General features: G+C 39.1%; 1 protein-coding gene across 1 annotated transcript; it reads left to right on the top strand.

The window, feature by feature from the left end:
- Nucleotides 1–2,546: 2,546 nt before the first annotated feature.
- On the top strand, nt 2,547–24,241 carry LOC121944765 (corticotropin-releasing hormone-binding protein-like). Its single transcript, XM_042488655.2, has 9 exons — nt 2,547–2,790; nt 7,657–7,770; nt 14,858–14,968; nt 15,099–15,186; nt 16,026–16,183; nt 17,890–18,100; nt 19,319–19,473; nt 22,704–22,824; nt 23,659–24,241. The coding sequence occupies exons 2-9, from the start codon at nt 7,762–7,764 to the stop codon at nt 23,811–23,813; spliced, it is 1,008 nt and encodes a 335-aa protein (XP_042344589.1). The 5' UTR covers nt 2,547–2,790; nt 7,657–7,761; the 3' UTR covers nt 23,814–24,241.
- Nucleotides 24,242–25,965: the final 1,724 nt, after the last annotated feature.

Below are 25,965 nucleotides of genomic sequence, written 5' to 3'. Positions count from 1 at the left end.
CTCATTTAGCCACTTTCTAGCAACTGCCGTTTTTAAGACATATAAAAGCTTCAAAGTTTGCTAGTTAGGGTATTTACTGATGTATTTCATGTCATAGAACAAAACATTAAAGTCTCCTCAGCTTGAGTTAACCACAGACCTTATTTCAGGCATCTAACCAAGAACCCATTCAAAAAACTCATGCATGACTTTTAACGAGGGAATTTTATTAGTAGCCTCAAACATGCCTTACTAGGTGCTTTAGTGATCATCATTGGTAAATTGTTTCACATTGTGATGGTGCTATAACTGACAGATCTTCATACTGCGTCTCCTCTGGGTTTGTGTTTAACTAGATAACCACTAGCAGCCTGTCCGGTGGTGTGACTATGTTGGTCTTAGAGCTAAGCAATATAAATATCTGTTGATATTATATCAATACTATGAGATAGGATTAGATATCATCTTAGATTTTGGATATTCTGATATTGTAAGTGTTGTCTTCTCTTGGTTGTAAAGGCTGCATTACAGTAAAGATATGTAATTTCTGAACTCACCAATATGCTCTGACCTCTATCTGTTATTGCCCTTAACCCTCTTTCTCATTATATCCACATTACTGATGATTATTTATCACTGTCATTGCGCACATATTTTGTAAAAGCACCAACAGTTAACTCTACAATATCGTTGCAATATCAGTATTGTGGTATGTGGTCAAAACTACCCTGATATTTCATGAATCGATCCATCATTTATCAATGAGCACAAGGCTGAGGTCTTTGAAGTTTGCTTTCACTACAGCATGGTGTGCAAGCTCAATACATAACAGTGTCACTTACATCATAAATGACAAAATTAACATCCCATCACATTAGTCACATGGCATTACAAGAAAAAAATTGCAGACCATATGGAGGATTGACATAAGAGTTTTAGTGTTGCACAGCTGTCAGGGTTAGTGAAAGGTGTTCAGAGTCTTTATTGCAGCTGAGATAAAAGCTGCATTTGAAACCGGTTGATTTGAAGGCCAGGGACATATACCTCTTGGTCTGGCACAGTGTGGTCTAACCTAGTCTCAGTCAGGCAGATGGCTGAGCAGTTCCTGTAGTACTTGTTGGTCTGGATTTGATTTAGGATTTGTATTTGTGGGTTTTGTTTCTAAGAGATCTGACGTTAGACAGCAGTAGTGGCGATTTTTCATTAGGGGGCTGTGGGGCACGGTCCCACCAGTGGGCACTGTTGTGCAAAGGAAGATTATAGGCTTTCCTATGTCAAAAACAATAATGTCATTGAGCTTAAATTAATAGCAAATCCAGCTTTGTCTACTTCATGAAATATTTGCAATTTTTCATATTATACTACTTATGCAATTTCCTCTCAATATTTTTTTTTGTAGTGTAGTAGTGTGCAAATTTGTCTTTGTGCCTGATGCTGCTCGCCTCTTTCCTGCACCTGCAGTGTTGTGGACAAACGGCTACGCATGTGTGCGCGTGCTCACTTCAGTTTAGCAAGTGGGGCCTGACACTATGGATGCATTATGGTGAAATCGCGGCCAGCGCCCCAAATCCCGGATGTATAAGAGGGAAGTCCCAGATGTATTCGCACCGCGCACATCTTGCTAGCTGACTTTAGCTAAGGAGGACTGTTTAACTTTTGTGCCATTTAGCGCTCTACCCCTCGAGCAGAAACTGGAAATTAAACGTTTGGGACCACACCGACCTGATAACATCATCACATCTCAAGAGGGAAAAGATAAGACAAAGAGGAATACAGGCTGCCAGTCACAGAAGTAAAATGAAACGTTATCACAGGAGGTGGCTGCTCACACTCACTCTCCTTTTCCTTTATATTTATGGTCATGAATCCTAAATGATTTCATGAAAGCAGCCTAATAACCCACTACTGTACATATGATCATTCTTTCGTTTCAAACGTGCTGAATTGAAAACATCAGCTGTCTTTAAACATCTCCTGGTGCTCTGGATAATGTGCTGATTCTGATCTTATAGACTACACATGTTTATTGTCAATAGTAAATATTAAATACATATAAAACATGATTAAAAAAAATAACAAAATGAGAATATAAGAAGCAATAACAAATATGTTTTTTTGAAAAATATATAGCCTAAATTCAGGGCAAAAATGGGATTATAAACCTGTGTATCCAAAAGCTTAAGAAGCAGCACGCAGCTCAGTAAATGGCTCCATGTTCACATGATTGTGTTTTTAAGTTGGCTCATACAGACTGTGGAAGCATAATGTAATGAAACAGCTGACTTCCTTATAATACATCCACGGCTGACCCCCCAAATAGCGGCCTATGTCGCGCGTCACTTTAACATTTGTCGCCGCAAAGAATTGTGGGACGGATTTCTCTCTCTTCCTTTGGTAAAGGACGCTGCAGTGTATCCATACATCCACGAGTGTATCCTATGCTCACTATAACACATCCATGATCCAGTGCTAAAGGGGATTATAAAGCATTGACGCACCTTTCCTTCATATTAGCAGAATTCAAACAGCTTTTATCATGGCAGCCGCTCAGGTACTTCCGGTTCGTCTCACTCACGCGGCCGCGATTCTTCAACCAGGAGCGGAAACTCGGCTAACAGCCAAAAAAAGCCCCCTTCTGCTTTCTTCTTCCTCGTTTTGGAGGGGAAACCGTCTGGACAACAACTGGACTTAAAACATCGTTCAGAAAGGTAAATTAAACACTGTGGAAAATGCTGCAAGGCCTGCTGGGAACACTAATGTTGCATCGCAGCTTGACAGACGGAGCATCGGACAACAGACTGAGGAAAACAGGTAAGTTCTCGGCCCAAGTATCATATAAAATACAAATACAAATACAAACTTTGTGGAAAGTGCGAAATTACCCTGCGTGGACATGACAAGTCTGCCAGCTCGTTACATCTCGGTGTTTTTGTAGGTGCATGTTTGACAGGATGTGTGAGGGAGACTCCAGGCTCAGGAGCCGCTACCATGCTTAACCATATTTTAAGCAGTTATTGAAAATGTGTGGCGGACTCGTATACTGGCTGTCATGCATTAGCCGTGCGCCGTTCACGGCGTGAGTTTTGCATTGTATTTCATTGACCTCACGTTGGTGTTGTTCCGATCTTGAGTGTTTGGTGATGGTGATGTCAGGTTTCCTGTGTGGACATCGTCAGTAGTTGTGGCTGGGTCAGCTGGTGCAGCTGGAGAAAAACATCAGTCAGCCTTCTCCCAGCAGGTCCGGGTAGCCAGGTGTGTTGTTTGAAGCTAGTGTTTCCACAAAGAGTGTTGAGAAAGTATATGGTTGCAAGACTGGGATTGCCCATAAAAGCACAGCCCTGGTTGGGTCTATTTGGTTCAATATAACATATTCCTAAAGAAATGTATTTGATTGCATGGCAACCTAAAAGTCTGAGCTATGAGAGACATGAGAGACATTCTCTATGTACTCTTCCTCACACCAAGTGGTGCCCCCAAGGCCACCCTGATAGGTAAATACAAAAATATATGCAAAAATAAAAAATATCATCTAGTGTTCAGACTCTATTTGCATATTTTTGCACCTTATTTGTTCTGTCCAGCACTTTGTATTTTAGCTGCTTTTGGATGTGTGCGCTGCTAGACCTGTTTTCACCCTGATACATAAAAACATAAATAAGATTGGTGTGGAACTTAAAATGTTAACTGCACCTATATTAGTCTCTACACATTGATTATTAGTAATAATTACTGTAAAATGAGAAACCAGAGTATGCATGTCCTTAACTTGAAGGAAAGAAGGTAAATTATTTTTCAACAACTGATGGAGAAGGGGTGGGAGTTAATACACTAACGCACTTCTTCCCTTTCCTTTTTTGACATACAGTATGTTTGTACATACATGTATGTTTGTGTATGTTTACAAATTCATTCTTTCCTTTTATTTTTTTTACATGTTTGAAATAAATTTCACTTCAATTCAGCTCAGTTCAATTCAATTCATTTCTCCACAGTGCCAGTTTTTAACCAGGTTACTTTAACAAAATAATGTAAATTTCAAAATTTAGTCATGTCTTTTGGTTGTGGGGCACCACCCCAATATTTTCAGCGACCCCATCTGGCCAGCACGTAGAGTCAGGGCTAAGAAATGAGGAACATCTTCTACAGTATGACGTTCCTCTACCCTTTTTCCTAACATACTCTCTCTGTCTGAGAATACATGTGAAGCGAATTGGGAAAAGAATCCACCCTTTAAAATGTAAAGACTTCTCATTTTCATGCAGGAGTTTGATAACAGAAGCTGCTTCTCTCTCCTGCCGGGGTTACATCAGTGTGTCTCATTATGGACTGGCTATGCTTATTTCCTCCCTGCGAGGCCACAGAGTCTGCGGGTGAATAGACAGCCGGGGCAAAGCTCTGTCAGGACACAATGGACGACAACAAAAGAACTAATTAGCAATCAATTACCGACGTGTTTCTGTCCTGCACCTTTTATCTTGTTAGAGTGTAGAGCAGGTTACCACTCAACATGTCCCATTCACACACACACACACACACACACACACACCACCTGCCGCCTGTATGTCTGTGTGTGCAGCAAACGTGTGTGGCTTTTAGTGAATATAGATTATTGCAGAGATGTATGTGGTAGCCCGGTGATATCAGGTTGAAAAATCTTCAAATTAATCCAATTGAAGCCTTTAGAGGAAGCTGCTTTTTGTCTGTCAATGTAAAGATAGTTGTTCATTAGTCTCATCTGTGACACAATCAGCCTCTAAACTCTCCATTGTTGCATCTCGTTGCTCCCGTTTGTTGTTGTGATTACTTGGAGTCGATCTAAGTTCAGACTGAGGAGGAAATTTCTTGCATTAAAAGAATTTTCAATCTACAATTTCATAAAAACCAACATAGATAGAGTAGATTTAGCGCTAACCTAATTTGTGCATGTGGCTTGCTCATTTCAGCATCTCCCACTCCACTGTTGTGCAACACACACACACACACACACACACACACACACACACACACACACACACACAGAGTGACATCTGGGGGGAAAGTGTGCTGTGAGGAGGCTGCAAGTGCCTCTCATGATAACAACTCTGCATCTCAACAACCTGCATCCATCATCATCAACACTAACATCTGCTCTGAGCCTCAGCCTTAAATCTCTTTCTACCTCCCCTCTCCCCTTACCTCCCCTCACTCCTCACCCCCTCTCCCTCTTTCTTACTCTCTTCTTTTCTTCTTCCGCTTCTCTGCTGTCCATCTTTTTCCCACGAGAAGCCACCGCAGCTGCCTTTCTTTAACCACTCCGCTTCAATCTGCTTTGAGTCCCATCCAAATCCCCTCATCTGCAGAATACGTGTTGATGTGTTTTCGTTTCAACCACCCTTAAAATCAATATTTAATGATGATGTTATCAGTGCTTTTATGTGTAATTTAGCCCGTGTGTCAGTATGAATGAGACACTGTCAGCTTTATGGCGTCAGGCATTTATTTTCTGTTAATGGGTGCTCCTGGTGGTATACAAACCAAAACCCAGTGGACGTCTGATGGATTTGTCTGTTTCATTTCTGTTCACGCGTGCATTCACAGCTATGCGTGCATGCATACGTGTTTAGTTGATTATATAGCAATTTGAAAAGTATGAAACTTTGCATCTAAATGCCATGAATGCTGCACTTCGATGTGACATTTCTAGCCTTATTACCACAGAATAAGACCATGAATAAGGCACTGAATGTGACTGCATCAGTTTGATCTTAAAACACAATCAATCAAAGCAACTGCTTGTTTCCAAACAGTCTGCATGGCCCGATTTTGGCATTTTCCAAAGCCATCACAATTACTTCAGCCCTTCAGCTCTGAGAGCCAACATTGTTGAGAGGCAATAATCATGATAGTTTTCTCAGTCATTTTTCTCCCGATAACAAGCCATTTTTAATCCAATTAGGAGTGCTAACGTGAGAGGCATAATACCACGGCCCCTGGGACAGATGAGAGAATATGCAGGACATTTATCCCGACAGTCAATATTGGATTTCTCACTAAGCAGCTGTGCCTGCTCTCTCTGACATTCTCCACCTCTGCACAGTGATCCGTCCTGATTAAACGGGCTTTTCTACTTTATCAACATTCATTACATGACCTGGTCATGCATGGCCGAGGAAACCAGGAGCGGCAAAGTTACACGCCTCACATTGGGGTTTTCCTAACTGCACGTCTTCCTTGAATTCAGTTGTTAAATGAAAGATGATTCATCTTTTGGATCTTAGATGGTGTTATATATGAGCAGATAGGTGTGTTATGGAATTCCCCAAAAACTTTTCTCACCCAGATCGACATGTAAATGTCTTTATATCTGCTGAACCTGAACGCAGGTGGCTAAACTACTTTTGTGTAACAGAACCGTTGGCAACAATATCCAACCGTTTTTCTTCTTCATTTCATGATTTGATCCCCTTATTATAGTTGAGTTTAAAGCCTGAAAAACTCAGATTTCCACTCATATTTATTTTTTTAACAAGTTCACTCACCTCTGCTGAGATACTGAAAATATAATTTCTTGTGCAACACTTCAGGGCGAGAAAGCAACAGAGCTGTGGTACTTTGACGCCAACAGCAGCTAAACATTGCCACCATGTGGTGACTGCTGAGGCTCACACAGCTGTTCAGAATGGTTTTTTTCTAATTCATTCACACAATTATTTATATATTTTTTAAAAACCTAGACAGATGGTCAATATATTTTTATCTCATCTCAGCATCACTTAATGAAATATGTCTGTTAACTCTACAGAGAATCATACAATTATTGTTCCATCTAAAACACAGCTAATAAAAGGCAGAAAATGCATGAAAAAAGAGGGCTGCTGTTTATAGCTGATTGCAGTCGATACATTTATGCAGTGCACTGAATCATTGTCATTGAGTGCATTGATTATGTGGACTAATCAATGTTTATTAGGCTGGAGAAGACTGGCCAGACCACAGTGGAGGCTGAATGATGAAGGAACACATTTACTGAGTGTCAGAGGCCCACCCACCAGCCCTCAGCACACGTTTCAGAGTTTAAGGGAACTTCAAACTGGGAACTTGTGTTTAGTCAAGTCAAATTTATTCATAGAGCACATTTTATACGACAGGCTTAAACTCAGTGTGCTGCAAATAAAAAAGCAAAAAACTACAGACAAAGGTCAAAAACATATAAGATAAAATCATGTGCTAAGAGGTATTACAAAGAAACATGAAAAGATAAGAGCATATTTTTAAAAGGGGAACAATAAGAAAACCAATTGAAACTCAATTCTAAACATTTTAACGTTTTACAATGTAAACCTTACTAAAAGCTTGCGAGGAAAAAAAGAAGGGACAGTGCTCAGTTTATGAATAAAAAACTGTATCGGGTTTAAAGTTGGGAGATTTTGCTCCCAACATATACAGTAGCAGAATTCTTGCTCCTCTACAACGATGCAGAGTTAGAAGTAAACTAAGCCTTCTCAGGCGTCAGCCAAACTGAGTATTTAAAATCTGCAAAGATTAGGATAATTTGTGCAAAAAGAGTAGAAGTTATGTTTTAACAATTCAATTTCAATGTTGAAAATGTATTAGTCTTATCATTGTCTACTGTGTGCCTCTGCCTAATGAATGAAAAAGACACTGGACTCTTAACAGTGTTCCCTTTTTTTGGCACAGGCGCACTCATCCTTCCTTGCACTGGTGCCAAAGTCCAGCACGTGCTTCAGGAAGCCACTAACGCTGCCATGGCTTAAAACCATCAGATAGGAATTTTCAGACGCAATGACACAGGTGAGGCTCTGCTGTTTTTGTACAAGTAAGTGGTCACTAGCTGGAATTTCTTTATTACGAATAACCCTAATATGCCATCTCATTTTCAAGGGGCCTCAACAAAAATAATACAATATAAGTACGATGAGACATGGAATTTAACAAAAAACTTTTGGAGGATAATTAAATCATACAAAATGTGCAGAACAACAAGAACATTTTTTATGAAAGCAGAAAAACAAAGAAAAAGAAAAGAAATATCAAGTAATAAGGTAAGAAAAAACAGGGGATCATCCTCCAAACAGAGCATGAAGTGGATCATTCAATCTTAGATTATAGAAAAGTGTTAATGTCAGTGACAACATTAAGTAGAAGTTATAGTAAAAGTTGTAAAACATTATTGAACAAAATTGTAGAGATTTTAACAGATCCTATAATAAGAACAGGGCATTTTTTAAGGTAGCTTATTCTACCTGCAGCTGGAAGAATGACTTCCAAGACATGAGCTGAAAAGCTGCAGGCTGACATTTAAGAGCCTCCTGAGACTTTGTATTAGGAAGTGGAAGTGCTCCTGAATCATGAACCCAGCTACCCTATTATACACTACGCTGAAGCAGGTATTTTGAACAATCATTTGTTTTCTTCTGACCCCTCTGACTAACCATGCATGCCAAATAAAAGTCATGTCACTCTGATATGAGTTGTTTCGCTGAAAGAACAAGTAGTTTTACAAGAGAGGTTGTTCAATAGCATCCTGTCATAATTTCAATTAATTTCAACTTTTAGGATCAGGCTTGAGTGAGTTAGTGATGAGTGAGGAATGAGGACGAAACGCACAATGATAGACTCTGGTGCATGCAGGTCTTTACACATTTTTAAACTGTATAATTTTATAAATATTAGGCTTGAAATGTCATTGAATCATTCTAAATTTGTGAGGTCTCAAATGCCACAAACATAAAAATCTTCAAACCTACCAATAAACATAATGATTTCCTTTTTTTGCTTTACACCTTATCACCTTAGCATTATAAGGTCTATCTTTAGATTTTTGTCAAAATTGATTCTTCATATATTCTTATCATGTGACTTCATAATGTGAGGTGTTTTTCTTTAAGTTATGTCAATTTTTGACTTTTTATTTGAAAAAAACCAAAAGGTTCATATAATTTTTTTGCTATTTGGAATATAAAAACTTGAAAGTCAATATCTCAAATCTGCTCCTAACACAGATTTAACTTTGTAATTCCAAGCTAGCGATTTACACTTATCTGTTTGCAAACTGTAGATTAACCTAACTCATGCTGACAACCATATTCCTACATAAATCTGCACATGGCTATATAACACTCCACTTTATACTTACCTGCAATGCTTGAATACGAAAGAGAAGATTTGTCCAAAATCTGTCTTAAATTTGGTTAAAAAGTGTTTTGAAAAGCTTTTAGACATCTTTTTGCAATCAGCCAATCGCCCAAACAAAATTGGAGTTAAATTCTTAAGCAATGATTTTACTCCCTCAGCCCCTTCAGTTACATTTTGGGACACTCTGCGGTTTTATGACTTCAGTCTGTCTGTTTGTGTTTCCACGAGAAAAGATGTCCCTTGCTGCTCTCGAACAATTATTCCACAGTGCGCTCTGTAATTAAACTATTATGTAGAATTATTCTCACCATCTGCATGCAGCATCAATCACCACTACACAATTTCTAAATGTGTTTGTTGCTTTAACAGTTGCTTTTAACACAAAGGCAACAAAAAACTCTTCAGAAGATGTTCCAGTGGCTTTTTCCAGTATGTAATATCAATATTCTCAATGATGAACACAATCAAGGTTTGTCCAGTAACCTTGACAATAATTAGTAGAAACTGGGAAGTGTGCGATAGATGTTAAACAAGTTTACAAGACCGTTTTTATGGAGCTATATTTTGTATGTCCTGTTATTTATTACATTAATATATAGTATGCCTGACTGACCTGTAAATGCTTTGTTATAATTTACCCTGACTACATAATGTATGAGACAAAAGACTCTAAAAGCGAATCAAACAAACAGGCCAGCATCAGATGGGAGTCACCAGGCCTCCCCTGAAGAACTCCGCTGGAAGGTAATTAAAAGAAGAGTGTGTTATCCATCGCTCCTCATTAATGCACTTTGAATTAACCACTTTCAGTGGAGAGCTACGGGGAGGGGGGACAAGGGAGAAAATCCATGCAGGCTTTAAAGTAATCTCTCTCTGTCAGGTCGGTCCAAACGGGGAGGGTCGGCTCATTACGGCCCCCACAGGAGATGAATGGGTCAGTCAGGCAGTAAAGAGAGCTGGGCTGGACCGCTGCGTTGACGGACAGATCCACACAAGAAGTGTGTATGTGTGTGAGGGAGTCAACACGCAGTGAACAACAGAGCCAAAATACTTAGCTATATGTGCTATCTTTGGCAGGGAGCAGGTGTGCAGAAGGAGGTTGCATGCTGGGATACGAGGCAGGGTTAAGACGCTAATGTGTGGAGTCAACAATCATTGTGATTTAACTTTGACCTCATGGAGGGCTGAGTGGCACATCTGGCCAGCTGAGGCAGACACCACACACAGAGGGCACTCCAAAAATCACACTACTTAAAATTTCCTGGACTGCTTCTGTCTTTAAGAAAATCCTCATGAGCAGAAATAGTTGCATTTTTTAAAATAACACTGTAGGTATGGTTCTTGATTCCTGCTTTAATTCATGACATAGACCCCCAAAATTAAGCCCACTGTTGCCACTAGATGGAGTTGTAGTCTGTGTGTTGTTGAGACATTTGAGGCAGCTGCACTTGGATCTATTTTAGTGAGGACATGGAGCTTTCTCAATGAATTATCGTATTATGATTAATCGTATCTGAATTTCATGTTTCATGTTGAGCAAAATCAGGGCAGGGCAGCTTTTCTAATATAGACTGGGTGCTGGGAGATGATATTCAAATATGCTCAAAATGTCCCCCTCAATATTTTAATAAAAAAATATACATAAAAAGACTGCAATGCTATGACAGGCACCCACGCACTGCTGTCTAAAATAATCACCAAATTCAATCAAAATAGTAAATAAACATAAAATATTGCCATTATTGTTACAACTGGTTGAGTATTACAGAGCACTGCACTTCTGCATGTGTTTTGTCCGAGTGTACCTCAGACATTACTCATCTGCTGTGGTATATTCAGTATCCAACACTGTACTGTCTCTCTATTTCATTACTTTCAAATATGTTAAAAAAAAGAGGAAAACTAAAATATAGGCTAATATAAGTTTAATGTGGATTATATCACTGTAGACTGGGATAGTTTTTGTAAACTGATATAAAAATGATATTTTTATGAATGCTTTTCCTCCTGCAGTGTTATGCTTTATTCCTGCCTGAACACTAGCTAGCAAGCCAACACTCTCCCATCCCAACTTGTTGCCGCTTGGTCAGTGCCGCTCACATCTACATATCGCACACTAGATATCCTCCTGCGTTTGTTGTTGATGTAATGGGATGACGTGTCAATTTACGCCTGTAAAATGTCTTCAAAATACACTTTAGTTTTCACAGGAAATGTACAACTTACAACGTCAGTCGAACGCTTTGTGTTTCTGTTTAAAAAAAAAACACAATGGTTTGGCTCATACAGGAAGTGAACAGCTGGCTGCACGGTGAAAGTCCGGGGTTTGCTGGACCCATCTATTGCCCTCCAGCCTACGCTAAGGACTTTCCTGCTCCTTGTTACGGCCAGCGCTTCATTCTGCAGCTTTCATCCGGCCGTGTTATAAACTGAAGCCACTTGCCGCAACGACAGGTGCTGTCCGGCTGTCCGGGGGCGTATCATACCCACTGAGCGGCGGTATTTGAAAAGAGAACGGACTGAGCGGGCATTATTCCATACATAACCTAACGAACAGCCCATACAGTCTGAGCACATTCCTCTCGCTTGCTTTGTGTAAAGTTAAGATCCATTAATTTTCCCATCAGTTGTTGAAAGGAAACTTATTATTGTCACGCGATATAAATATTAACACTTCCCTTTAGTCAGGAAATGCATGAAAAGATAACATTAACATCAATGTGTCAGTTTGCACTAGAATGTAATTGTATTTGTAACAACTCACTAATGAATAATTTATGATTGTCCGTAAGACTCCATGGCCACGGCCTTTGAGGAGGGCTATCTGACAACTTTTGCATACCAAACAAATCATTCAAACAGCTGATTTAGTATGCATGTGTTTATCTGTGTTTTTATGCCACATATTAGCAGGGAACTTTTGCATGCTGTCATGTTTTCTTTATATAATTTTTTGTTGGATTTCTTGGCCACTGTTGTGTTTTCTTTGTGCAGCATGCGTCTTCCCTCATTCATTCAGGATTTTTAGTCAAAGGGTGGAGTGGGGGGTTATGGGGTGGTAAAATGGGAAGAGGGGGCTAGATATTAGATTAGATTGGATTAGATTAGAAGATGAACTCTGTGAACAGACCAGCATAACACAAATTGATATATCTGTTCATCATTCAGAGCAGCGTAATGAGACTGTGAGGGGTTACTCATTCATTAAAATCTATCGATTCATTAAATAAATTGGACTTAAACAATTACAGTATGTATCACAGCATCACATCGCAGCATTTGTGTGGAAATCGCCAAGGGACAAGCACTTGTAGCACATGAAACACACAGACACATGCACACACACATTAAGCATTTTGCTAACATTTCCCTTTTCCTCTGCTGTCATTTACATTAGCAAAGCACACTTCTGCAGCGAGACCCCGGCTAATAGCTTCAGACATCGTCTCAACACGAGGACTTTGTAAGACAACTAATTATTACCGCTGACCACTGGCTTTTAAATGAATGTAATACACCTTGAATAGGTCATCAGCATTGTAAGACGACAGGCTGAGAGGCCATTAGACCAAATGTTATTCATCATACTCATTATTGTTTTTGTTTGTTTTATTTGTAGTCGTGCGTGTGGCGTCACAGACCTTCATCACTGAGAAAATGTCAGCTATCATTAGCTGAGGATAATTGCGGGCCAGAGTTTCACACAGAGTCCCTCGTCTTCATTTCAGATGAATGAGAGAAAGTGTGGGCTGAAGTGTGTATGAATGCTGACAGGGTGATCGTCATCTCTTCCACTCGGCTACATCTGAGTTTGACCTTTACAAAGGCAGCGTGGACACAAACGATTAGTCTCATCTAAATGAATTTGCTATGTCACTGCAAACCAAATTACATCACAGCTCCTCCATCTCTGTCACTCTTTCTGGCTTTCTCCTTCACATTCTGGTCCTTTTTGTCTTTTTGTTGTGCATGAAGTGATGCTCCTCAGTTTGGTCTTGTTTTGTTAAAACACATAATTAATCGTGCTTTTGAATGTAACTGTACGTTATAATGTTTTAGCTTTTGGGTCTCGCTAGCAGAATAAGTGGTGGAGCCAGACACTTCTCTAGAAATCTGTTTTTATTATATGCTGGAGGTTCACAGAATTAATGTTTAGCTGAGAAATGTGATACATGTGAATCCATAATAATCTGGGCTACTCTACTTGCAAATCAAGGATCCCCAAAAGTTTCAAGTAAATGGGGTATTCAATACTCTTGCGTAGTAGGATAAACAACATTGGCATCAATTGGTATCTGATCAACACAAAGTTAAATGTATTTTTCAAAACCTAAAGATTTGGAGCTTTTGATAAAACATTTGGGGGTGGAGCCCCGGACGCCGCCCACCACCTCCGCCTCAGAGCATCACCTGCACAAATGGTGTGAACACCTTTCCATACAGACGTGCAAGGAACAACACAACCACACACTTAACATCCAGTCTCTGGTGGGAACATAGGTGTAGACGTCTTGTTCCCTCAAATAAAAACACAGAAGGAGCAGTGGAATTTTCTTTTGACAAAATTAAAGATATTTACACCATATATTAATGCAAAATAGCCTACAGTGATACATACAAATTTATCCAAAATAAGTGATTAATGGTCAGAATTTTCTGGTGGGGGGCCCCCCCCCCCCCTTTCAAATGCGTCCTATGCCTGCCAAAATAATGAAAACACTGTCACTATATCATCAAATGTAAAAAAAAAAAAAAAAAAAGTATATTATTTAAGCAGGTATAGTATTAGTATGTTTGTGTGTCTGAGTTTAACAAAATTAGTGTTATCAACTAACTGATCACAGAGTGCTCTGAGGCCTACAAACATTAGACCTGAACCTCACAGGGGATTCAGTTGGAGACCTTTCAGTCACAAACCTAATCTTTTGGCCACCAGTGCACCATGATCCCTCACTGGCTTCCCCCTCACAAACACTGCAAGTTGTTATTTTGTTGAATGTTCAAACCTGAAGCTCTCACTGTTGCGAACTGAATCATCACATGCAAGTTTGCATGAGCGTACTTGCTTAATGTAAGCATTTAATTTCTTATAAAATGTGCACATGTGGGATTTCTTAACTTTTTGCAATACTAGATGTTACATATGAAGTAAAAAAAAAAATACTTGTATGTGACTTTAGCAATTCGCTACATTGTTTTGTTTTTTTTTATCAGAGACAATACCCATTCATCATAAAGATAATGTATTAATCAGTCAATAAGGTTCATTTCTATGACACCAAATGCTCAAAATCACTATAAATACAACAGTGTGAAATGAGAATGTGATAAATATGTTGCACATTTGATGAATTCACATGTGCTTTTTTATTTGCTTCATTTTTATTTCACTATTTGCCATGCCAACGTTTGCCTTAATTTTTTACAAATAAAGTGTCACCAAAATTGTAATAACTGACTAAACTATATTATGTATGCAATTTGGCAGGTTTACATTCTGACCCAGTTGATTAGTGACACAAAATTATACACAATTATTATTAGTTCACTTCCTACACAGCCAAAAATAGTGTACTAACACTGGTATGATGAATGACAGATTTTCATACATGATTGGAATGACTGTAAGCCAGCGCGGCTCAGTGTTTGTCAGTGACCCTCTGATGCAGGCCTGCCTGTCTGTGTGTGCTGCTATAAAAGCTGCCACCTCTCACAGCGCTGTTATTTTCCCTCTCTGCTTCAGGAAACACTTTACCGAGAGACGCACTTCAGCATGACGGTGGCTCTGCGCACACAGCTGTTCCTCTTTCTGATCTCCCTCTCATCAAGGATGGGGCTCAGTCGCTACATTGAGGTGAGAGTTTCGATTGTTAATCAATAATTTGCTTCAGTTTAAATCAGACAGGTTAAACTGTTTCTGCTCCAGCTGCTCTGCGAGAACATCTGGGATCTAAAATTTGATTTCTGTTATGTTTTTTATTCAGGACAACGAAGCTGCAGATGGATTATATTCTCTGCTCAGTCTGGACCAGAAAAGAGAATCAGAGGATTTTATTTTCCGCCGACCTCTCAGTAAGTGCAACAGTAAATAATGGCTTTATTTAATAGCTGATTCGGCTTACAGACGTGGCAACAAGTAGACCTTTAGCACAATTAAAAGTATGTTAAGTGATAAATTGAAAACAGTCAGTGCAGAGATGTTCATTACAGTATTAGTGTCCAGACAGATACTGATTTGAATACTTTATCCATCAATCAATCAATCAATCAATCAATCAATCAATCCATTCGTGCATATTTATTGTACATAATACTGTACTCGCAGTGATGATAGGGCATCTATTTAATATTTCCCAAAAGTGCACACTACAAATTGTTAGATGTCTCTTTTTTAAAGTCTTTTTCTATCAGAATGAATTGACACTTAGATAATTTTGGCACAGTCTTTCCAAAGCCATACTACCTTTATGTAACTGTAATTGAGCTCATTTTTTGTATGTTTTAAGTTAATAACTATATGTTCATCCTATGTAAAAATTAGCTGAACACTTTCTCCAACTGTCCATCATGTTCACAATCCACCGTATGTAAAGAGGAAAAGTCCCACTTATGGTATTCTTGTGTCTCATGTACTAGTATACCTAAACAACACTGATTATGTCATACTGAGCTGCCTGCTACAAGTTTGTAATTCAAAATCTGTATGTGCACAAAAACAGCTCATGCACACTGTAGGACTTATGCATGAGTAAGAAGCTGACTATCACAATCACACTTTTAGTTCAGTTTTTAAGGTCTCACCAAATCCTTGATGATTACTTGTAGTCAAAGCTGATCAAAAATGATTTGCGAATCCCTCCTCTGTCATTATGAATCACTAATGTTTGTGTGTGTGTGCGTGCGTTTTCCAGGATGTTTGGACATGCTTGCCACTGATGGCTACTTCACCTTCGTGGCATCTCGGCCACAGCTGGCCTGTGCTGCCTTCATCATCGCTGAACCCAGTGAGGTCATCAGCCTGGAGCTGTCTGACGTCAACATCGACTGCAGCGCCGGAGACTTCATAAAGGTTGGCTTCACTCACCAAAAATAATGCCCACACATCTTCCGACCCTTTTGTGAGTGAAGGACTCCCGACTTTCATGCACAAAAGGGTCTTTGAAATTTAAACTCTGAATCCTATTTCATCTTCCTCTGTTTGATTAAAATGGTGCCAAACAGGGTTAAGGCGGTTTTTAAGGGCCAAACGCCCCACTGAATCCTCTATGCATTGGTCACATTACTCAGAGCAAGTGTGGGAAGGCTTTAGTTGTGAAGCCAAGCCTCCCAGTTACATTGCAGCTACCGTTTATGTGGGCCGAAGAGGTAAAAGGCATAACAGAGACAAAGACTGGTTGACTTTAGAACACAGAGTGGAGTTACAGGTTGGGTCAGGGTCTCATCTGACCTGCACATATCCCATTTTAGAAGGAGAAAGATGCACAACACGACCAAACAGTCCACATCTATATTTCTGAACACAAAATCTGCATAAATTAGACTTAGTTTAATCCAGTCAATTCATGTTGGATTATGGTTGAAATTAAATATGATTCACAACACATACACAACAAATGTATTTATGAAGCACATTTAAAAGCGACCCACTTCAACCAAAGTGCTTTGCAGAGCAGAGCAGGTAGCTAAAATCACACAAACACACACACACACACACACACACACACACACATACACAAAAACCCATGACATGAACGGTACACACAGCTCATAGGTACAAACAGCCAACTCACAGGCACAGTCATATGTAATGTAATGACACCTGAAGTAAAGCAATATATCTTTACATTAACTTAATCTTAATTAGCTAAAATATTGTTGTGTTTTTTTAATTTAAAAACAGTGTAGTGTGCAATATTTAAAGCTTATGTAAAGTTTAATACAAATAAATAATACAAATCTGAAGAAATGAAATAAAAAATAAAATAAAGATAATGAAAGCACAAGGATATTTTAGGAGACTGGCATATGGACTAACAATGTCAGGGAGTAACTAGTTACATGTAATTAAATTACAAAATAAATGCAATTGTCAGTTATACAGGCTGAGAAAAAAAATGTAATTGAATTACAGTTACTAATCAAAATATTGGTGATTACAAAGTGGTTATACATGAAAAAAAAAGTATTTTGGATAAAAAGTTTATATTTTGAAAAACAAAACAAAACATTAATTCTATTGCTTTAAATCTTTTTTCCGTGCAGGAATGTCTTCTTTTGGCATAGCCTATTTCTTGACATTTTACAGTTTTATCGCCAAATGTAATAAGTTACGTTACTTTGATAAAGTAATTGAAACAGTTTACATTATTCATGACTTTAACAGGTACCTAGTAATTTGTAACCTGTTACATTTCAAAAGTAGCCTTTCCAACACTGTTGATACACTTATTTATAATACAGCATAAATGATGCAAAAAAAAAAAAAGGTTGGTCTCAAACTGCCCAGTGCCCAATGGTGACCAGTTTCTACTGTATGTAAAGACAAAAAGTCCTACTGATGGTATCTGTTTGACTCCTTTACCGGTCTTTTTAAACAAAACTGGGAAACAAATCTATTCTAACTTTTAATGTAACGCTTATTATCAGTGGTCTCTGCATTGTGTATGTGAAGTGGCACAGGAGTAAATGATCCTAACGCATCATTTTTGGCTCCCAACACTTTACTGATACTTTCATGAGTTCACAAAATAAGACATTATGATTCTCCTGCTGCAGATGTTTGACGGCTGGGTTCTGAAGGGGGAGAAGTTCCCCAGCAGGCAGGACCACCAGCTCCCTCTGCACCAGCGCTACACCGACTACTGCTCCTCCACAACACCCGGAGCCAGCAGCCGCTCCTCTCAGAACGTCGCTATGGTCTTCTTTCGCACCCACAGCCCCGACAGCGGCTTCACCCTCACTGTCAAAAAGCTACACAACCCTTTCCGTGAGTCCTTGGAGTCACTTGAGGGCTGAAAAGTCTGAAAGCAAAACAAACAGAAAAAACATCCATAAAAAACTAAAAAAAAAAAATCATAAGAAACACATTTGAACAAACTCAGCCTTGCATCTGTGTCAGATTTGTGTTGTTTATTTGTATGAGATTTGAAATGAAGACTAGACTGGTGACTTGTGTGCATGCATGTGTGTCCTTCCTGGACATTTGCGCCTGGTCGAGCATTAATCAAGGCCGAGAGCGACAGGACAGGATTGAATGAGAGGCATGCACCTGTTTTCCAGCTGCTTGACAAACACGGTGTTAACACTGTGTCAAGCAACATAACAATCACAGTCAAAGCCTGAGCACTGACACACGAAAAAAGGGAGTTTGAAGGCATTACCTTTTTGGAAAATGCAAAAATCTCAAGTCAATGAGTGAGCTTTATTTACAATCCTGCCTCTGTGTCACAAAGTGGCCACAAGTGGTTAAAACTGCAGTCATATCTCAGAATGTGCAATGTTATCTACCTCAACATGTGTGGACCCTTCATGGCTGACAAAAACAAATACTTCACTCGATTTTGGCAAATTTGATCAAAATTAAAGCAGATTTTAATTGCATTCATTCTGCTCCTTTGTAAATGGTGTAAGTGACGGTTGATCCAATATGAAAAAAAACAACAAACACGTACACAACAGTTCATTTCAGTCATTCATCTCTTCTTGAAATCTTGCAGAACAAATAACACTCGATAACATTTATTCTGATATTCTCTCCTTGACTTTGATTGGCACGCCTCCTTCACCACGAAAATATTTCTAAATGAACAACATGCCCGCAGGAGTAAACTGTTCCGACTCCTGTTGGTGCCTGTCTATTCTACCATACTGTTATCGAATCAAATTTCATTATTTTCTTATCTTTGTCATCAGAACTGGAATTGGATTTCCATGCTCAGCCCTAATTGTGTCCCCTCCCCGCAGTCAGCCTTGATCATGTCCAATTTATGACATGAGGTGTCAGTAATGAGTTTCTCTGGTGACGGGGAACTGTTAATTTGAAACCTCTCCTCCTGTGTGTGTGTGTGTGTGTGTGTGTGTGTGTGTGTGTGTGTGTGTGTGTGTGTGTGTGTGTGTGTGTGTGTGTGTGTGTGTGTGTGTGTGTGTGTGTGTGTGTGTGTGTGTGTGTGTGTGTGTGTGTGTGTGTGTGTGTGTTTTTGAAAAGCCTGTAACATCATGTCTCAGAGTCCAGAGGGCAGCTTCACCATGGTGATGCCACACCAGCGCAGGAACTGCAGCTTCTCCATCATCTACCCTGTGGAGATCCGACTGACAGAACTCAGCCTGGAGCAGGCCAAAAGCAATGAGCTCAGCCCGCAGGTGAAACATAAGCAGACAGACACAAAGACACACACACACACACACACACACACACACACACACACACACACACACAGAAGACATCTTCTTTTTTCTGTGAAATAAACCAGCGATGGAAGCAGTGCTCTAACTTTGAAGAAATTCTTCTTAACATAATAATAAAATATATGTCTGTGCACCAGCCAGACTGATCATATGAACTTTTATAATATTACTGCTTGACACAATCTTATTTCCATTTAGAAAATTTCACCATTAAGATCCATCAGCCTCCAGTCAAAACTACCTCCATTACCTAAGTATGAACCCCCAATCAATCAGTTTCCCTCACAAAGAAACAATTGAAACAATATTTTTGTCTGTTCATTAAATAAAAATGTACATCCAGTAGACAGTTAGCATAGTTTGCTCAAAGGCTGGAAAACACAAGCCTTGATCTGTCAGTGTAACAAAATCTGTGTATCGGTACCTATAGTTAACATGTTTTATCTGCTTTGTTAATCTGTACAAATACTTAGGTGTAAAAATAGCTATCTGTGTTTTTGAAAACGGCCAGACTAGCTGTGTCCCCGTTTCCAAATTTCTGCTATGTGAAACTGACTCTCCTTTGGCTCAGCAGAATATATTTGAAATAAATATGTATTTATGCCTATGAAATGTTACCCTACAGACATGACAGTCATACCAATATTCTTATCAAACTCATGGCATGAAAGCAAATATGCATATTTCTCATAATGTCAAAGAATTTCTAGCCCATTTGTTTTATTTAAGCTGTTTAGACCTCATCCGTATTGTTTTTGACGTTTTCATAGAAATAGTCAGCTGAAACATTGAGAGTTAATTTCTTAAACTTTTCTAATTGAAACGAGACCAGGGTTTTAGAGAGTTGTCCAAAATCAATGTTCTGTTTGGCAAACAGTTTGCAGACCCACGTGGCGCTCTGAGTGATTCTGTTGTCAGATGTTGTCGTGCTCTAACAGGTGCAACAAAGTATAATTAGACTTCCATGGCTTAAGGTCTAATTCGGTAAATTGAAAACACCTGTGTGGTTCACAATGGCTGCGTGGAGGCTTCAGTCAGCTCTCATGAGCAACGTGGGCATAAAAAGATTGCAGTTTGTTAACCCCTCATATTTAATGCTCAATCAAGTAGTTGAACAGTTTCTGATGTATAGTATAATTGAATCATTTTATACTGTACAAAGAAAATATGAGTCAAACTTTTTGAAAACAGCGATCAACTTCTCTTTTTTTTTCTACAAAAACAAAATGTCAAAATGAAAACGATGTGACAATGTGAAAGGTGTCACCCACTGCTGCACGGACCTTTACAGTGAGTTCCAGCTCATTGTTAAGCTTTAGCTAATTATCTACTTCAAGGAGTACTTCACTTACTTAATGACCATTTCTGTAACAGTTAGTCATGCTGGGTTACTTTGCATTTGTGAAGAAAATTGTCTTTCTGATATTATTGATTGATTGATTGATGTTTAACAGCAAAACTATATCAGAACATCTGTTTACAAACTCTCACACAACTAGTGCAGTATAATCTCATTTGTAACAGTCGTCTGCTCAGTACTTCCCTAGCACGTTTGCTATATAAAACTTAACTTGAAGTGAAACTTTTCTATGCCCTCCTCGAAGATAGATTCCAATACTACGTTTTTTTTAAGGCATAGTTTTGCTGTTCAACGTTGTTCCCTATAAATCAGTAAATCAATGTTTGCTGTTTTCTACTGAGGCATTTAAAAAGTTTTCTTCCCAAATTCAAGGTAATGCAGCATGACTAATAGATTTTCAAGTGCTCATTTTGTTGGTGAAGTATTCCTTTAATAGCTCAAAGCCAGTTAGAAAATTTCAGTAATGAACACCACTTGAAATCCAAATCTCAAGTTCAGGTTCAAGAACAACAGAAATGATGTAAATCATCTTGATAAAAGCCTGTACAGAATAAAATGATGTTGGCAGCTGTCCTGACACTGGCTGCCAGACTGTTGACATTATGATAAACTGCAAGTACTGCATGTGTTAGGCCAAATACAACAACCTGACATTTCTACTCAGTTTTACAGGCAAATACAGCTGCATGAAATTGCATTTTCTGTAAAACAGATGTGATAAAAAAGGAGCATTGATAGAACATATGAGGGACCAAAGTACAGACAGACTATCACACTGCTGCTTATGTATTTCTCTCTATTAGCCGTGTTTAATTATTGTCTGAATTAAAAGGCCAACCACACATTAACCAACAGCATGTAGAACAAACTTTATTTTTAGTATTTCTTACCAATACATTGAGACCTGAAAAATGTGTTGAATGCATTTCCTTCCTTATTATCACTACTTTAACTACTAGCATATGCTGGTAAACAGAAGATACAAACAAAACATAGACTTGCTCATCAACACATTGCTTCATAGCGCAACTAGTGGTCAAAAAAAATCCACAGAGTTTCTTTCATATAGCACTTTCAAGAGATTTCATTGCTGTATATAGGGCCTTTAAATGAAACTATATTGTCTATGCAGTAGAAAGATGCAAATACTTTGAAAACTGATGCTACTTGATTAGAGACATCAGATTAAAGAAATAGAAAACCTACAACTACCAGAATGCACAGCACTGCACCAGACCAATAAACACTCCTGCTGGTTGGTGATGAATGCAAACTCGTATATGTGAAACAATAGCTGCTGGTCGGCAAGAAATAATCTCGTACAACAGTTAAATGGTAAGCTAAAACGTGTCTCTGAAAACATCTGAAGTGAGAAATATGCAGCTTAGTAAGAGAGTCTTGTTTTTTTGAACAGATCCCCTTAGTTTTACTTTTTGATCTAACTTTTTGTCGGCCTCCATGTTCACTGTGCAGCAAACAGTATGGCGCCCACTTTCTGTTCACAAACTCTTGCTGTTACAGCTAAACACGGCACTAATATGTGTTTCTGAAAACAATTTCAGCAAGAAATAGGCCGTGCACTAACATAATCCTGATTTCTATTCGATTAGCACTGCCTAGTGTTACCCTTTGATCAGTCTTATGATTAGATGGAGGTTAGTTTATCACGGTTCATTTACACTACTCACAGTGTTTTGATACAAAGCTAGTTGAAAATCGTATCATAAAAGTATCCCTTTAATATTCAGTCTTAATAAGTTTCCTGCTTGCACTCTAGCAATAGAATAAAATGTTTTTTTGTGTGTGTGTGTGTTTTTTTTAACAGAGGCAGATATGGACGGGCTGTTCGGGGTCAGGTGACTATGTGGAGCTGCTAGGGGGAAATGGGGTGGACACCTCTATGATGTTCCCTGTAGCTGACCTCTGTTTTTCTCTCAGTGGGCTCGGTGAGTCTGAGCCGCTTTAGTTTCCCTCCAGTGTGAAACTAAGATTTTAATTGTAACTGCAAGTTTCCATCCAAAATATGCCTCGTTGTTCTGGACAGTGACTGTATGACAGTATTGTGTTATGCAATGCTATGCCTATAGCCTCACCGTTTTTCAGCTTTTACAGATTTTCACTGACAATAATCCTGATTTAACCCTTTGAAAGCTGGAGTGACATCACTTTTCTTGTGCTGCTTTCAGAGCATTTAAACCTTTGAATCCTGAGGGAATTGGTATTTTTGTAAAAACATGGTACAAAGGCAGTGAGCAACTTTGTAGTAAAAGTTAAACTAAATTCCATATCATGAACCCACACATGAAAACACTGTTCACCACAGTGTAACAGCAGCGGGGTCCACTCATGGCAAGGGCAGTTCAGAATTTGATCCCAATAATAGAAATTACAACAGATGATACTGTAGATTAGTCCTTTAAAATAAAAGAATATAAGATATACGATTCTCGTTGTGAAATATTTGCAATGCAAATTGTATTTTACAACCTGAGGTTACAAACAAATAAACACCAATACAAAAATAATAACCCACAAATGTAATATACTATACATTGTAATAAACTATTGCTACATACTAAATTGCAATATCTATTGCTATTATACTATACCATTTTTATTGATTGATCTCTATCTGGTCAAATTGGTGCAATGCTACATACAAAGACACACAAAACAGAACAAAGACACATGCACTTGTCATAACCAGGCTGAGAAGGGCTAGCTGTGGAACAAGAATGTGCTCCACTGTAAAGTATCTGTTTTTCTCTTCGGCCCTTCAGCCCAGATGAAGATTGGTTGTGATAACTCAGTGGTGAGGCTGGTCTCCAGTGGGAACTATATCAACCGTGTTTCCTTCCAGTACCGACTACTGGAGCAACGCGAGCTGCCCAAGACCCGAGAGAACGCTCTGGATAACTTCTGCTCTGTTGAATGAGATCTGTCTCTCACACACACACACACACATACACATACACATACACACACACACACACACACACACACACACAGTCATCCATCTCTCTGTAAATACACCAGTTTGACTAATGCCGTTAATACATATTTTGTATTGTTTTGCCAAATATTTTATTTAGTGACCTAATTTTGTTCGCTTTGATCATGGAATATTTATTTGACAAATATTTATTCATTTCGAATAGACGGAGGATGGTCGATTTAATTTTCTTTTTGTCAGGAAAATCTGTATTACATTATATTTCTTGGCAAAGAGCGTTGATTTCAAACCCTTCCTCTGCTGTTCTCATTTTTTTTTTAGCAGTTTTATTTTTTTGGGGAGGTTCTCTGCTGTTTCCTCTGTTTATATTGCCATGACAATTTAAAAATAAATATGACTTGCATGATAGAGCACATTTTTAATGTTCTGCATTTGTGAGTCAGTCTGTTTTTATGAGCTTTCTTACTGCATGTTCACTTGGTGTTTGCTTGGTGTTTGTGTCACTGGTGTGCTTCTGCGGGATCCATCCATTTTACCCCCTGACGACAGATCGGAAAACATGGGAATGTCCTTCAGTCTAATCCAGCACTTAGTACGATAAGTGATGTGCTTGTGTGGGTTTTTAACGTCTATTCATCAGGCATAAGATTTTTTGCTGTATCGCATTTACATATCAGTGAGTTGCCTTGATATGAGACAGCTGTTGTCCACTGTTATTTTGGATCAGGATAGTTGATGAGGCCACAGAGATTTTTAAGTTCGTCTGGAGTTTCAGATCTTGTTTTTCGTAGCCAGGCTAGTGACACCGCTTTGGTCAAGCCTGACATATCTTAATTATTGGATTGGCAGGATATTTTATACATATATTCGTGGTCCCCAGAGGTTGGATTTTAATGACTTTAGTGATCCCTTGACTTTTCCTCCAGCATCACAAGGAAGTTGAAATTAGTGGTTTTAAGCAAAATATCGAAACAATCACTGGAGGGATTATAATTAAATTTGGCAGAGACATTCATGCCCCCATCATTGTACTAACTTGATTGTGACCTTCTCATCTAACAAAATCCTTAAGTCCAAATTTTTAATGGTACTTGTACTTTGGTTTATGACAAAATGCTGCAAACTAGTGACAGTCCCATCAGTCTTGGATGCTCAACTGTACTTACATGAAACACAACACTTAGATAGTGATTGTGGTACATTTTATACCATGCTCACAACCCATCGGCTGTCATCTGATGATGATATAAACCTCAGAGAGTGAGGGCCAATATTTTGGGCTATTCTGGTATAGCCAGCGGATATTGGTGCCAAGATTTCCCCTCATCTTCGCTAATCACTAATCTTTATCAACATCCAAATGCAGATTAATTAAAAAAAAAAAAAAAAAAGCAATATAACGCTAACTTGTAATGAGACATAGCACATGGGTTCCAAGATTGCAATTTGGCCAATGCATTCAGCCTCTCTTACCTACTGTTTAAACATACTTTGTCAGTACTACTCGAAATGGAAACAAGAACACTTTCACCCAAAATCGTGTCCCGTCTCCTTGAAACCCTTCCCCCCAAGCTCAGTGAAGTCAGGGAGGTTGTGAGGAAGGCCAGAGCTGCAGCAGCCCCTGGCCCCAACAAGATACCCTACAAGCTCTATAAGAACTGCCCAGCAGTGTTGAAGCTTCTGTAGATGCTCATGCAAGCCGCCTGGAAAAAGAAGTGCATCCCTGTGGAGTGGCGAAGAGCAGTGGCCGTAGTCATCCTCAAGGAAGAGGACTTCAGGGAAATCAGCCAATTCAGAAGTATCGCCCCGCTTAACGTAGAGGGCAAAATCTTCTTTTCTGTCTTGGCAAAAAGAATGACCAACTACCTGCTAGAGAATGGCTATGTTGATACAGCTCCCAGAAGGCGGGGGTCCTTGGCTTCCCAGGGCGTGTGGAGCACTCATCGCTGATCTGGGAGCAGATCCAGTGGGCCAAGCATGAAAAGTCTGACCTGCATGTAGTCTGACTTGATCTTGCAAATGGTTATGGATCAGTGCCACACCAGCTCATCAACTTCACCCCTGAGTTCTTACACACGGCCGACACCATCAGGAGTCTGGTCTCAAACTACTTAAAGGACCTGCAGCTGGGCTT

The sequence above is a fragment of the Plectropomus leopardus genome, chromosome 4 (assembly GCF_026936395.1).
Source record: "Plectropomus leopardus strain MGB_pleo_1.0 chromosome 4, ASM2693639v1, whole genome shotgun sequence".
Classification (NCBI taxonomy): Eukaryota; Metazoa; Chordata; class Actinopteri; order Perciformes; family Serranidae; genus Plectropomus; species Plectropomus leopardus.
This window is presented reverse-complemented; position numbering and strand designations above follow the sequence as displayed.